Genomic DNA, 15,679 nt, shown 5'->3' with positions numbered 1-15,679 from the left:
AGTCAGAAATGCACATTTTAATCCCCCGCCACAAGTGGAATTATAGGAATGGTCTCCGTCCATCCTTCCGTCCGTCCTTCTGTCCTTCCCTCATTCCATCCTTCCGTCCGTCTGTCTGTAACACTTGTGTCCGCTCCATATCTCCTAAACCCCTTGAAGGATTTTTATGAAACTTGGGTCAAATGATCACCTCATCAAGACGATGTGCAGAACCCATGAGTCAGCCTTGTCAGCTCAAGGTCAAGGTCACAACTCAAGGTCAAAGGTTTGAGCCTTCCATTTTGTGTCCGCTCTATATCTCCTAAACCCCTTGAAGGAATTTTTTAAAACTTGGGTCAAATGATCACCTCATCAAGACGATGTGCAGAACCCATGAGTCAGCCATGTCAGCTCAAGGTCAAGGTCACAACTTAGGGTGAAAGGTTTGAGCCTTCCATTTTGTGTCCGCTCTATATCTCCTAAACCCCTCGAAGGAATTTTATAAAACTTGGGTCAAATGATCACTTCATCAAGACGATGTGCAGAACCCATGAGTCAGCCATGCCGGCTCAAGGTCAAGGTCACAACTTAGAGTGAAAGGTTTTGAGCCTTCCATTTTGTGTCCGCTCTATACATTGTATCTCCTAAACCCCTTGAAGAATTTTCATCAAACTTGGGTCAAATGATCGCCTCATCAAGGCAATGTGCAGAACTTATGAGTCAGCCATGCTGGCTCAAGGTCAAGGTCACAACTGAAGGTCAAAGGTTTGAGCCTTCCATTTTGTGTCTGCTCTGTATCTCCTAATTCCCTTGAAGGATTCATATGAAACTTGGGTCAAATGATCACCTCATCAAGGCGATGTGCAGAACTCATGAATCAGCCATGCCGGCTCAAGGTCAAGTTCAAAACTCAAGGTCAAATGTTTTAGCCTTTCATTTTGTGTCCGCTCTATATCTCCTAAACCCCTTGAAGGAATTTTATAAAACTTTGGTCAAATGATCACCTCATCAAAACGATGTGCAGAACTTATGAGTGAGCCATGCCAGCTCAAGGTCAAGGTCACAACTTAGGGTGAAAGGTTTGAGCCTTCCATTTTGTGTCCACTCTGTATCTTCTAAACCCCTTGAAGGATTTTCATCAAACTTGGGTCAAATGATCACCTTATCAAGAACTCATGAGTCAGCCATGTCAACTCAAGGTCAAGGTCACAACTCAAGGTCAAAGGTTTGAGCTCTGTATCTCCTAATTCCCTCGAAGGATTTTCATGAAACTTGGGTCAAATGATCACCTCATCAAGACATTGTGCAGAATTCATGAGTCAGCCATGTCAGTTCAAGGTGAAGGTCACAGCTAAAGGTCAAAGGTTTACACTTTCACTATCCATAGCATTGGCGGGGGATTTAGCTGTCTTTCAGACTGCCTTGTTCACCTTGTGACACGCCTAGCTCAAAAAGTGTTTGATATAGATTCATGAAACCTTGCATGAGTCTTAATCATGATATGAACTTGTGCACCTCCTATTTTTCACTTTGGTCCGCACCCTATTTAAGTGTTATGGCCCCTGAAATAGTCAAAAATGCACATTTTCACCTTGTGATGCATCTAGTTCAAAAAGTATGTAATATAAATTATTGAAAACTTGCATAAGTCTTTATCATGATATAAACTTGCACACCTCTTATTTGTTGACTGGCTCCACCCCCTATTTTTAGCCCACCATCATCAGATGGTGGGCTATTCAAATCACTCTGCGTCCGTGGTCCGTTGTCCTTCCGTCCATCCGTCAGTCCGTCCGTCCTTCCGTCCATTAACAATTTCTCGTTATCGCATCTCCTCAGAAACTACCGGGGGGATTTTAACCAAACTTTGTCAGAATGATGTATTGGTACCCTAGTTGTGTCCCCCTGAAAATCAGACTGGTTCAACAATTTTTTAATGAGTTATGGCCCTTTACTTATTTCTATAATTTACATAGATTTATATAGGGAAAAACTTTGAAAATCTTCTTGTCCAAAACCACAGAGCCTAGGGCTTTGATATTTCGTATGAAGCATCATCTAGTGGTCCTCTACCAAGATGATTCAAATTATTTCCTTGGGGTCTAATATGGCCCCGCCCCGGGGGTCACATGGTTTATATAGACTTATATAGGGAAAAACTTTGAAAAACCTCTTGTTCAAAACCACAGGGCCTAGGGCTTTGATATTTTGTATATGACATCATCTAGTGGTCTTCTACTAAGATTGTTCAAATTATCCCCCTAGGGTCAAATATGGCCCCGCCCCAGGGGTCACATGGTTTACATAGACTTATATAGGGAAAAACTTTGAAAATCTTCTAGTCCAAACCACAAAGCCTAGGGCTTTGGCATTTGTAATGTAGCATCATCTAGTGGTTCTCTACCAAGTTTGTTCAAATTATCCCCCTAGGGTCAAATATGGCCCCGCCCTGGGGGGTCACATGGTTCATATAGACTTATATAGGGAAAAGATTTTAAAATCTTGTCAATAACCTACAACATTCAAATTTGGACCACATGTATGGTTTTGAGTGGCAAGATGAACCTTGACATGAGTTGACCTTGATTTTGACCTAGTGACCTACTTTCACATTTCTGTAGCTACTGCCTTCAAATTTGGACCACATGCATAGTTTTGTGCACTGAAACAAACTTTGACCTTGACATTGACCTAGTGACCTACTTTCACATTTTTGAAGGTACAGGCTTCAAATTTGGACCACATGCATAGTTTCGTGTTCTGAAATGGAATTTGACCTTGATTTTGACCTACTGACCTACTTTCACATTTCTCAAGCTACAGCCTTCAAATTTGGACCACATGCATAGTTTTGTGTACCGAAACAAACTTTGACCTTTACTTTGACCCAGTGACCTACTTTCACATTTTTGAAGGTACAGGCTTCAAATTTGGAACACATGCATAGTTCTGTGTTCCGAAATAAAATTTGACCTTGATTTTGACCTAGTGACCTACTTTCACATTTCTCAAGCTACAGCCTTCAAATTTGGACCACTTGCATAGTTTTGTGTACCGAAATGAACTTTGACCTTAAGATTGACCTAGTGGCCTACTTTCACATTTCTGTAGCTACAGGCTTCAAATTTAGACCACATGCATAGGATTGTGTACCGAAACAAACTTTGACCTTGACATTGACCTAGTGACCTACTTTCACATTTTTGAAGGTACAGGCTTTAAATTTGAAACACATGCATAAATTTGTGTTCTGAAGTGTAATTTGACCTTGATTTTGACCTAGTGACCTACTTTCACATTTTGTCCTTGAAATTGATCTAGTGACCTACTTTCACATTTCTCAAGCTACAGCTTTCGAATTTGGACCACATGCACAGTGTTGTGTACGGAAATGAAATTTGACCTTGAGCTAGTCAGTAAGTCTTGAAATTTGGAACACTCAAAAATGGCACATTGGTGGGCGCCAAGATCACTCTGTGATCTCTTGTTAGAATTATGGCCCCTGAAATAGTAAAAAAATGCACATTTTCACCTAATTATGTGTCTAGCTCAAAAAGTATTTGATGTAAATTTATGACACCTTGCTTGGATCTTTATCATGATGTATCCTTGCACACTTGGCACTTCCTGAGAATCTTAGCATTTATTACAAAGTTATGGCCCTTGAAATAGCCAGAATAGTGGATTTTTTGTTTGTGATGCTCATAGCTCAAAAAGTATATGGCCTAGAATAATGAATCCTTTTCATAAAATGTTTGTTAAGGCTATACCCCATTAACATTTGAATTATTTCTCCTTATTTGTGACAAATGTACCAGTGGGGGGGGGGGGGGGGCACACCCTGTGTCCTACAGACACATTCTAGTTATTTGTTACATTTTCTCAGATTAGAGAACATGTTTCTATACTTGTAACTTATATATAATTATGTTTCCAGGGTTACCATGATATTTGTGTTACATTCCTGCTGGTGGTTGGGGAGGATGTTGCATTTGCTCTGGTAGATAAATTATCAATGAATCATCTAAGGTAATGTGGAGAACACAACCCAATAATATTTGAAAATACTTTTTTGAGGTTGAAAAAAAAATCTGAATGAAAAATCTTTATTGTTTAGTACATAAGTTTTTATCTGGACTGTTCAAAGAAAATGACCAGAACTTTCAAACCAATATTTCATGACTTATCCCCCCTCTAGCTCACCTGAGCAGAATTTTTGTGATCACTCAATGTCTGGCGTCTGTCTGTCAACATTTAGCTTATGTATGCGATAGAGGCTGTATTTTTCAACTGATCTTCATGAAATTTTGTCAGAATGATTGCCTTAATGAAATCTAGGCCTATATTGCTCTGCATTGCAGTGCTCTTAAAACAAAAATATTTGCTCTTAACTCATGTTTTTAGCTCATCTAAACCAAAGATTCAGCATGAGCCATTGGGATAGGGCTGTGTCTGTCGGCTGGCGTTATCTTTTCACCTTTAAATGACTTCTTCTCATGTACCTAAGAGCTATAAATAGGAAAGCTGTTTAACAATTTCTTCTCATAAAACACTAAATGGATTTTCACCAATCTTGGTCTTTAACAGCCTTATAAGGCCCTCTCCGACATTTCTTCAAATTCCTCTGCTTGACTATTTACAGGCGCAGCCACAGCTTAAAGTTGAAAAAAATTTAAACAGCTTATTCTCGTGAACGGCTTGATGGATTGTCACCAAACTTGGTCTGTAGCATCCTTATAAGGTCCTCTTTCAAATTTATTCATATGATTCTGCTTGACTGAGTTTTGATGCCGCCAGAGTTAAAAATAGAAAAAACTTTAAATGACTCCCTGTCATGAATCGCTTAATTGAACATCACCAAACATGGTCTGTAATGCTTTTGTAAGATCCTCTTTCAAATTTATTTAAATGGTTCAGCTTGACTGATATTAGGGGCTGCAAGAGCTTAAAGCAGAAAAAACTACTAAACATAGTTGTTACCATGCATGATTTAGTGTGCCATACATATCAATGTCAAATAGTCAGTTTCAGGTATGGCCCTCAGTGGCCCTCTTGTATAAGTTTATGCATATAATTATGCCTCCCACCACATAGTGGTGTGGGAGACATATTGATTTACTCCAGTCTGTGTGTCTGTCTGTCTGTGTGTCTGTCTGTCTGTCTAGCATAAAGCTTGTCCGCACTCTAAGTTGAACATTTCTCATTTGATTTTCACCAAACTTAAACAAAAGGTGTTTGACCATAAGACCTCGGCCAAGTTCGATAACTATTCAAATCGGTCCAGGCGTATTGGAGTTATGGCCCTTGAATTACCGAAAAATCGGCCTTTTTACTCTTGTCCGCACTCTAAGTCAATGAATTATCAAAAAATCGGCCTTTTTACTCTTGTCTGCTCTCTCAGTCGAACATTTCTCATCCAGTCTTCACCAAACTTGAACAAAATGTTAATTGGCCATAAGACCTTAGCCAGGTTCAATAACTAGCCAAATCCGCCCAGGCACTTTTGATTTATGGCCCTTGAATTACTGATTGGATCCACTCGTCCAGACCATCTAATTGGATCTACTCATCTAAACCATCAAGAGAAACTAGACATTTTTAGCTCCACTTTACGAAGTATATGGAGAGCAATCCTACTCACGTCGGCGTCGACGTCTTTCCGCGTCCCCACCTTGGTTGAAGTTTTGGTGCACTTTCTCTTCTTTCAACTTATCTCTGTAATTACTTGATGGATTTGATTCAAACTTGAAATACTTATTCCTCATCATCATCCACATCATCTGACATAACGGCCATAACTCTGGCACCAATATTTCATGAATTATCCCCCCTTTTCACTTAGATTTTCAGGTTAAAGTTTTGATGCACTTTCACTCTATCTCTGTTATTACTGAATGGATTTGATTCAAACCTAAAATAGTTGTTCAACATCATCACCCACATCATATGACACAAGGGGCATAACTGTGGCACCATTTTTTCATGAATTATTCCCCCTTTTTATTTAGAATTTCAGGTTAAAGTTTTGGTGCACTTTCACTCTACCTCTGTTATTACTGAATGGATTTGATTCAAACTTAAAATAGTTGTTCTGCATCATTACCCACATCATATGACACAAGATGCATAACTCTGACACACTTTTTCTTGAATTATTTCCCTTTTTACTTAGAATTTCAGGTTAAAGTTTTATGCACTTTCACTCTATCTCTGTTATTACAGAATGGATCTGATTCAAACTTAAACAATTGTTCAACATCATTACCCTTATCATATGACACAAGATGCATAACTCTGGGACCATTTTTCATGAATTATTTCCCCTTTTTACTTAGAATTTTGATGCACTTTCACTCTGTCTCTGTTTTTAGCTCACCTGTCACAAAGTTACAAGGTGAGCTTTTGTGATCGCGCAGCGTCCGTCGTCCGTCCATGCGTCCGTTAGTGCGTAAACTTTTGCTTGTGACCACTCTAGAGGTCACATTTTTCATGGGATCTTTATGAAAATTGATCAGAATGTTCACCTTGATGATATCTAGGTCAAGGTCGAAACTGGGTCACATGCGGTCAAAAACTAGGTCATTAGGTCTAAAAATAGAAAAACCTTGTGACCTCTCTAGAGGCCATATATTTCACAAGATCTTCATGAAAATTGGTCAGAATATTCACCTTGATGATATCTAGGTCAAGTTTGAAACTGGGTCACGTGGGGTCAAAAACTAGGTCAGTAGGTCTAAAAATAGAAAAACCTTGTGACCTCTCTAGAAGCCATATTTTTCACAAGATCTTCATGAAAATTGGTCAGAATATTCACCTTCATGATATCTAGGTCAAGTTTGAAACTGGGTCACGTGGGGTCAAGAATGTTCATCTTGATGATATCTAGTTCAAGTTCGAAACTGGGTCACGTGTGGTTAAAAACTAGGTCAGTCGATCTAAAAATAGAAAACCCTTGTGACCTCTCTAGAGGCCATATTTTTCATGAGATCTTCATGAATATTGGTCAGAATGTTCATCTTGATGATATCTAGGTCAAGTTTGAAACTGGGTCATGTGGGATCAAAAACTAGGTCAGTAGGTCTAAAAATAGAAAAACCTTGTGACCTCTCTAAAGGCCATATTTCTCAATGGATCTTCATGAAAATTGGTCAGAATGCTCACCTTGATGATATTTAGGTTAAGTTTGAAACTGGGTCAACTGCGGTCAAAAACTAGGTCAGTAGGTCTAAAAATAGAAAAACCTTGTGACCTCTCTAGAGGCCATACTTGTGAATGTATCTTCATGAAAATTGGTCAGAATGTTCATCTTGATGATATCTAGGTCAAATACGAAACTGGGTCACGTGGGGTTAAAAACTAGGTCAGTAGATCTGAAAATAGAAAAACCTTGTGACCTCTCTAGAGGCCATATTTTTCATGAGATCTTCATGAATATTGGTCAGAATGTTCACCTTGATGATATCTAGGTCAAGTTCGAAACTGAGTCACGTGGGGTCAAAAACTAGGTCAGTAGGTCTAAAAATAGAAAAACCTTGTGACCTCTCTAGAGGCCATATTTCTCAATGGATCTTCATGAAAATTGGTGAGAATGTTCAGCTTGATGATATCTAGGTCAGATTTATAACTGGGTCATGTGCGGTCAAAAACTAGGTCAGTAGGTCGAAAAATAGAAAAACCTTGTGACCTCTCTAGAGGCCATATTTTTCACGAGATCTTCATGAAAATTGGTGAGAATGTTCACCTTGATGATATCTAGGTCAAGTTTAAAAGTGGGTCACGTGTGTTCAAAAACTAGGTCATTAGGTCAAATAATAGAAAAACCTTGTGACCTGTCTAGAGGCCATATTTTTCAATGGATCTTCATGAAAATTGGTCAGATTTTTTTATCTTGATGATATCTAGGTCACATGTGCTCAAAAACTAGGTCACTGTGTCAAATAATAGAAATAATGACGTCATACTCAGTTCAACACTGGGTCATGTGGGGATAGGTGAGCGATTCAGGACCATCATGTTCCTCTTGTTACTGAATGGATTTGATTCAAACTTTAAATAGTTGTTCAACGTCATCACCCACACCATATGACGCAAGGTGCATTACTCTGGCACCAATTTTTCATTAATTATTCCCCCTTTTTACTTAGAATTTTAGGTTAAAGTTTTGATGCACTTTCACTCTGTCTCTGTTATTACTGAATGGATTTGATTCAAACTTAAAATAGTTGTTCAACATCATCACCCACACTATATGACACAAGCTGCATAACTCTGGCACCAATATTTAATGAATTATGCCCGTTTTTGCTTAGGATATACTTATATAGTGTTTTGATACATTTTATCTTTACCTCTCTTATTACTTTAAGTTGATATTTTTGACATAGACTCAGGCTATTGTGCAATATCTTCATCCACAATTGGAGTCATTAAACACTCCAGTGACAGCTCTAGTTTCCTCAGATGTGCCCAGTTTCACTATCCAGCATTGAAATAGTCGAGCGCTCTGTCTCCTGTGACAGCTCTTGTTGATAGGGGCAGTTGTGGGAGACATGCGCTTTTCTCAAAAGCATCTCTAGTTTTTCTATTGCATCCGCAGTTTTCTGTAATTTTCACTTATGTACTGGCAAACGGTTTCAAATAGTTGAGTTACCAGTAATATATCTGGTATGATAAAAATCTGATATAATATATTTAATGTATTACAGAGATTTTATGGATGCAGATATGGACAGGACCAAACACATTCTTAACTACATGTATCCATTAATTGGTCGAGTTAATCCTAATCTTAGAGACTTTATGGAGAGGTAAGAATTATGATTTTACCTGTGATTGTTTGTCTGATGAAATTTTAAGCAGCGTGGAATCTGAGATGATGTTGACATGCCGATCAGGTTTCGGTATTAGGTCCTCTCCCAGTTTTGTTCAAATGGGGACGATTGGCCTTTTAGGGGCTACCAGAGCTAAAATTATAAATAGCTTTAAATCACTTCTTCTCATGAACTACTTGATGGATCTTCATCACACCTAGAAGATCATTATAAGGTCTAGAGGATCATTATAAGGTCCTTCCTCAAATTTTGTTTGATTGGGCCACTAGAGCTAAAAATAGAAATACGTTTAAAAGGCTTCTTCTCAGGAACCACTTGATGGCAAACTTAGCCTTTAGCATCATTAGAAGGTCCTCTCCCAATTTTTGGCCGTGTTTTCGAAGAAAAATCCGGCTTGTAGATTAGGGCTGTCCGGGCAGATGGATGGATGGGCAGGCAGATGGATGGGATAATGAGTCTCATGATATCCGTTTTAGCTCGACTTTTCCAAGAAAAAGAGCTATTGTACTTGCCCCGGCGTCGCCGTCACCGTTAGCTCAAGTTTTTGATAAAGTCAAATATCTCTCATACTATCGAAGCTATTGACTTGAAACATAAAGTAGTTATTTACTATCAAAGTCTACACCAGGAGAAACAATCCCCATAACTCTGATTGAATTTTGACAGAATTATGCCCCTTATTAACTTAGATTTTTTTGGTAAAATATTTAATAAAGTCAAATATCTCCGTTACTATTAAAGCTTTTGACTTGAAACTCAAAATCATTATTTACTATCAAAATCTACACCAGGAGACACACTTCCCATAACTCTGATTTGAATTTTGACAAAATTATGCCCCTTTTTCACTAAGAATTTTTAGCTCACCTGTCACAAAGTGACAAGGTGAGCTTTTGTGATCGCGCGGTGTCCGTCGTCAGTCCGTGCGTCCGTAAACTTTTGCTTGTGACCACTCTAGAAGTCACATTTTTCATGGGATCTTTATGAAAGTTGGTCAGAATGTTCATCTTGATGATATCTAGGTCAAGTTCGAAACTGGGTCACGTGCCTTCAAAAACTAGGTCAGTAGGTCTAAAAATAGAAAAACCTTGTGACCTCTCTAGAGGCCATATATTTCACAAGATCTTCATGAAAATTGGTCAGAATGTTTATCTTGATGATATCTAGGTCAAGTTGGAAACTGGGTCACGTGGGGTCAAAAACTAGGTCAGTAGGTCTAAAAATAGAAAAACCTTGTGACCTCTCTAGAGGCCATAAATTTCACAAGATCTTCATGAAAATTGGTCAGAACATTCACCTTGATGATATCTAGGTCAAGTTCGAAACTGGGTCACGTGCCTTCAAAAACAAGGTCAGTAGGTCAAATAATAGAAAAACCTTGTGACCTCTCTAAAGGCCATATTTTTCATGGGATCTGTATGAAAGTTGGTCTGAGTGTTCATCTTGATGATATCTAGGTCAGATTCGGTAGTGGGTCACGTGCAGTCAAAAACTAGGTCAGTAGGTCTAAAAATAGAAAAACCTTGTGACCTCTCTAGAGGCCATGTATTTCATGAGATCTTCATGAAAATTGGTCAGAATGTTCATCTTGATGATATCTAGGTCAAGTTCGAAAGTGGGTCACGTGCCATCAAAAACTAGGTCAGTAGGTCAAATAATAGAAAAACCTTGTGACCTCTCTAGAGGCCATATTTTTCATGGGATCTGTATGAAAGTTAGTCTGAATGTTCATCTTGATGATATCTAGGTCGAGTTCGAAAGTGGGTCACGTACCTTCAAAAACTAGGTCAGTAGGTCAGATAATAGAAAAACCTTGTGACCTCTCTAAAGGCCATATTTTTCATGGGATCTGTATGAAAATTGGTCTGAATGTTCATCTTGATGATATCTTGGTCAAGTTTGAAACTGGGTCAACTGCGGTCAAAAACTAGGTCAGTAGGTCTAAAAATAGAAAAACCTTGTGACCTCTCTAGAGGCCATACTTGTGAATGTATCTTCATGAAAATTGGTCAGAATGTTCACCTTGATGATATCTAGGTCAGTTTTGAAACTGGGTCACGTGCCTTAAAAAACTAGGTCAGTAGGTCAAATAATAAAAAAACCTTGTGACCTCTCTAGAGGCCATACTTTTCATGGGATCTGTATGAAAGTTGGTCTGAATGTTCATCTTGATGATATCTAGGTCAAATTTGAAACTGGATCAACTGCGGTCAAAAACTAGGTCAGTAGGTCTAAAATTATTAAAATCTTTTGACCTCTCTAGAGGCCATATTTTTCAATGGATCTTCATAAAAAATGATCTGATGTTCACCTTGATGATATCTAGGTCAGTTTCGAAACTGGGTCACGTGCGGTCAAAAACTAGGCCAGTAGGTATAAAAATAGAAAAACCTTGTGACGTCTCTAGAGGCCATATTTTTCATGAGATCTTCATGAAAATTAGTGAGAATGTTCACCTTGATGATATCTAGGTAAAGTTCAAAACAGGGTCACGTACCTTCGAAAACTAGGTCAATAGGTCAGATAATAGAAAAACCTTGTGACCTCTCTAGAGACCATATTTTTCAATATTTTTCAATGGATCTTCATGAAAATTGGTCAGAATTTTTATCTTGATAATACCTAGGTCATGTTCAAAACTAGGTCACTGTCAAATAATAGAAAAAACGACATCATACTCAAAACTGGGTCATGTGGGAAGAGGTGAGCGATTCAGGACCATCATGGTCCTCTTGTTTGTTAAAGTTTTTGATAAAGTCAAATATCTCTGTTACTATCAAAGCTTTTGACTTGAAAATACTTGATTACCATTAAAGTCAACACCAGGGGAAACAATCCCCATGGCTCCGATTTGAATTTTGACAGAATTATGCCCCTTTTTCACTAAGAATTTTTTGTTAAAGTTTTTGATAAAGTCAAATATCTCTGTTATTATCAAAGCTTTTGACTTGAAACTTAAAATACTTGTTAACCACCAAAGTCTACACCAGGAGAAAAATTCCCATAACTCTGATTTGAATTTTGACAGAGTTGTGTCCCTTTTTAACTTGGATTTTTTTTTTACTGGCAAAACTCTAATTCAGAGTCAAGCACTGAGAGAAGTCGAGCACGCTGTCTTATGGATAGCTCTTGTTAGCTCACCTGTCACATAGTGACAGGTTGAGCTTTTGTGATCGCCCTTCGTCTGTCGTCCGTCCGTCCACTATTTCTTGTGAACACGATAAACACCACATTTTGCAAGCAATTTTGATCAAAGTTGTACAAAACTTGTATTGGCATGATATCTCAGTTCCTTTCGAAAACTGGCCAGATCCCATCATGGGTTCTAGAGTTATTGCCCCTTAAAGGGCCAGAATTTGCTATTTTTGTGTGTCAACAATAGCTTGTCTGCACGACAGTGGTTTCATTTATGATTTTATTTTTACCAAACTTGCACAAAACTTGTATCACCATAAGATCATGGTTCCTTTCTTGAACTGGCCAGATCCCATTATGGGTTCCAGAGTTATGGCCCATGAAAGGGCCAGAATTAGCTATTTTGACCTTGTCTGCACAATAGCGACGTTAAATCCAAAAAAAAAAATCCAAAAAAAAAATTTACCGAACTTGCACACAACTTGTATCAGCATAAGATCTTGGTTCCTTTCTTGAAGTGGCCAGATTCCATTATGGGTTCCAGAGTTATGGCCCCTGAAAGGGCCAAAATTAGCTATGTTGACCTTGTCTGCACAATAGCAGCTTCATTTACGATTTGATTTTAACCAAACTTGCACACAACTTGTATCACCACAAGATCTTGATTCCTTTGTTGAACTGGCCAGATTCCTTCACGGGTTCCAGACTTATGGCCCCTGAAAGGGCCAGAATTAGATATTTTGACCTTGTCTCCACAGTAGCAGCTTCATTACTCTCTCTCTGTTATCGAGAGTAAATTAATTATTATCTTATCTGCTATAACAAAAACAACAAAAGACAGAAATAGGAATAAGACTTATTATTTGGCAGTACGTATTTATACAGTGCAATTTCAGCCAATCCGTTTGATTATTAATCTTCATGGTCCATGGTACAAATACAAATACAAATACATGGCATTTATATAGCGCAAAAATTATAAAATATTCTATTGCGCTTTACATTTACATAACACACATTTAACATATATACATACAAAATATGGACAGGATTCTAGAACTTAGATTTAAAGATTTGGACATATATAAATACTATTTTACACCACTTCTGAATATTTGTATTTTAACAAGACTACACTCATTGTTCATAAAACTGCCTAAATAAATGTGTTTTCAGTTTTGATCTAAAGCTGGCTTCAGACTGAATGTTTTTCAGATAGCTAGGCAGATCGTTCCACCATTTGGGACCAACGACCGCCATAGATCTGTCTGCTAGTTTTGTTCGCCGTCTAGGGATGTTACAGTTAGTGTCACTTTGTGAGCGAAGTCTGTATCGTTGTCGAGTAGGTACAAACATTTCCCTCAGATATACTGGAGCTGTATCATTGATGACACGGAAGACTATTACTAAAACTTTGAACATGACTCTAGCCTTAACTGGAAGCCAGTGTAATTCTTTCAGAAGTTCGGTACTTGGTTTTTCATAGGAAACATTCTTGACTACTCTAGTGGCATGATTTTGGACTCGCTGTAGTTTATTGATTTGGTAGGCTGGAGTTTCTGTAAATAAACTGTTGCAGAAGTCAATGTGAGAATGAACCAATCCATGCACTAATGATTCAGTTGACTTCTGTGTGAGATGTTTCCGTATAGCCCTAAGGTTTCGTAACTGTACATGAGCTATCTGACACTTTTTCTGAATGTGATGGTCAAAGTTGAGTGTATTGGTCATAGTTACACCTAGGTCTCTGACGTGATCGACGCATTTTACGTCACACCCACCAACGTTTACACTTGTGATGTCCAATTTCGCTAACTGTTGTCTTGTTCCATACATAATAATTTCAGTTTTAGACTGATTCATTTTCAGTTTGAAGGTTGTCATCCATTTTATGATTTCATTTAGACAACTGTCGAGTTGTTGAAGAACAGTTGTCTCATTTTGAGAATTTCCCGCTTGAATTTTTAACGCAATCTTGTGGTCGTCCGCGTATCCATAGAGATCAGCTGGATATTTCTGCACCACTCTGTTAAGAGCCGATATATACAGGGTAAAGATCACAGGTCTGGCACAAGAACCCTGCAGGACACCAAACCTTAGTGGCTCCGTGTCAGATGCTGACTGTTCCACTAAAACTTTCATTGTTCTGTTCGTGAGATAAGATTCTATCCATTTCAAGGGAGTGCTATGTATACCAAAGTCATCTTGAAGGATTTGAATCAGTATCGTGATATTGGCATGGTCAAGTGGTCCTTTGGCACTGAAACGATATATTAACTGATTAAAATCCGTGAACACAATGTTATTGCAAGGTTCTTGTGATATATTGCTTGAATTCGCCACATCTCCATTGACTCTATAGAAATGACAATTATCTATAAAACAAACATTCAATTTCTTGAACTGCTACAGCATTCTGAATACGACATTCTGTAATAAAATATATTTATCAGGATGGGTGGGTGGGAGGGTGTATATGACAACAAAACAATGATGCATTTACTGCCAGATATTAGTCTTGAGTGAAGAAAACCCGCGAAACGTCTATATAAATGCCTGAGATATGCACAAATTTCCATGTTTACCCGCGAAGGTTATAAAACACTTAAGGTGGTTAACACCCACTAACATTGCTATATCCGAAACGATAATAATTTCATTTACTCTCTCTCTGTTATCGAGAGTAAATTAATTATTATCTTATCTGCTATAACAAAATCAACAAAAGACAGAAATAGGAATAAGACTTATTATTTGGAAGTACGTATCGAGCAAACAAAGAGGGTGAATAAATGGAATTAAAACATTACATTTATCCGAAATTAAATACTTTACCTTAAATAAATAAATGAGATTAACTGCAGAGTAATTAAATCTTTGTGAAAGCAAACAGTTATTGTATCGAAATAAAATACTACCGTGATACATAATACCAAAACCTTTTCCATGTATATAGACAACCAAACAACTCCAAGGTCTCTATCACACATCTAATTATTCGTCTGTGCAAAACTGACTCTACATCTGGCCCCTCATGTTTTCCTGAAAATCTAAGTACAGTTTTCGGCAGAAACTATTATCTCCAAGTTGTACAAAATCAATTACAGATTATATTACAATTCAAAATTTCAAAATAATATACGAATTAAGTTCGAGCCTGAAACTGTATGAAACATAACACAAAGTTATGCATAAAACACCCAACTAGGGTAATCATCTCTGTCCAACTAGAACAATATAAACACATCCATTTAGAACAATTATTTCCACCGGACCTGGGCAGTTATTTCCACCCAACATGGACAATTATTTCTGCCCAACTAGGGCAATCATATCCGCCCAACTAGGGCAATCATATCAGCCCAACTAGGGCAATTATACCCGCCCAACTAGGGCAATCATATCCGCCCAACTAGGGCAATCATATCCGCCCAACTAGGGCAATCATACCCGCCCAACTAGGGCAATCTTGTCCGCCCAACTAGGGCAATCATACCCGCCCAAATGGGGCAGTCATCTCTGCCCAACTAGGGCAATCACCTTCATACAACCAGGACATTTGTCTTCACAAATGAGGGCAGTCATCTCCAGCCAAACTATGCTATATCTGAAAGAAATTTACGGAATATACACTGAAAGACATAAGATTAAACAAGGGCATTTATTTAATCAAGAAAATCTCACACATGTGTAAAGTATCATATGTTTAGAAAAACTACTATAATGTCCGTGTA

The 15,679-nt window shown here is 38.1% G+C and overlaps 1 protein-coding gene across 1 annotated transcript in view; it reads left to right on the top strand.

The window, feature by feature from the left end:
- LOC123549119 (TBC1 domain family member 20-like) overlaps positions 1 to 15,679 on the top strand; it is a 121,293-nt gene that overhangs the window by 99,980 nt on the left and 5,634 nt on the right. Inside the window, exons 6-7 of the mRNA XM_053545662.1 lie at positions 3,917 to 4,008; positions 8,685 to 8,786. Of these exons, the coding sequence (XP_053401637.1) occupies positions 3,917 to 4,008; positions 8,685 to 8,786 (194 nt within the window). The remainder of the gene's footprint in view (positions 1 to 3,916; positions 4,009 to 8,684; positions 8,787 to 15,679) is intronic.

This window comes from Mercenaria mercenaria, chromosome 6, assembly GCF_021730395.1.
Source record: "Mercenaria mercenaria strain notata chromosome 6, MADL_Memer_1, whole genome shotgun sequence".
Taxonomy (NCBI): Eukaryota; Metazoa; Mollusca; class Bivalvia; order Venerida; family Veneridae; genus Mercenaria; species Mercenaria mercenaria.
This window is presented reverse-complemented; position numbering and strand designations above follow the sequence as displayed.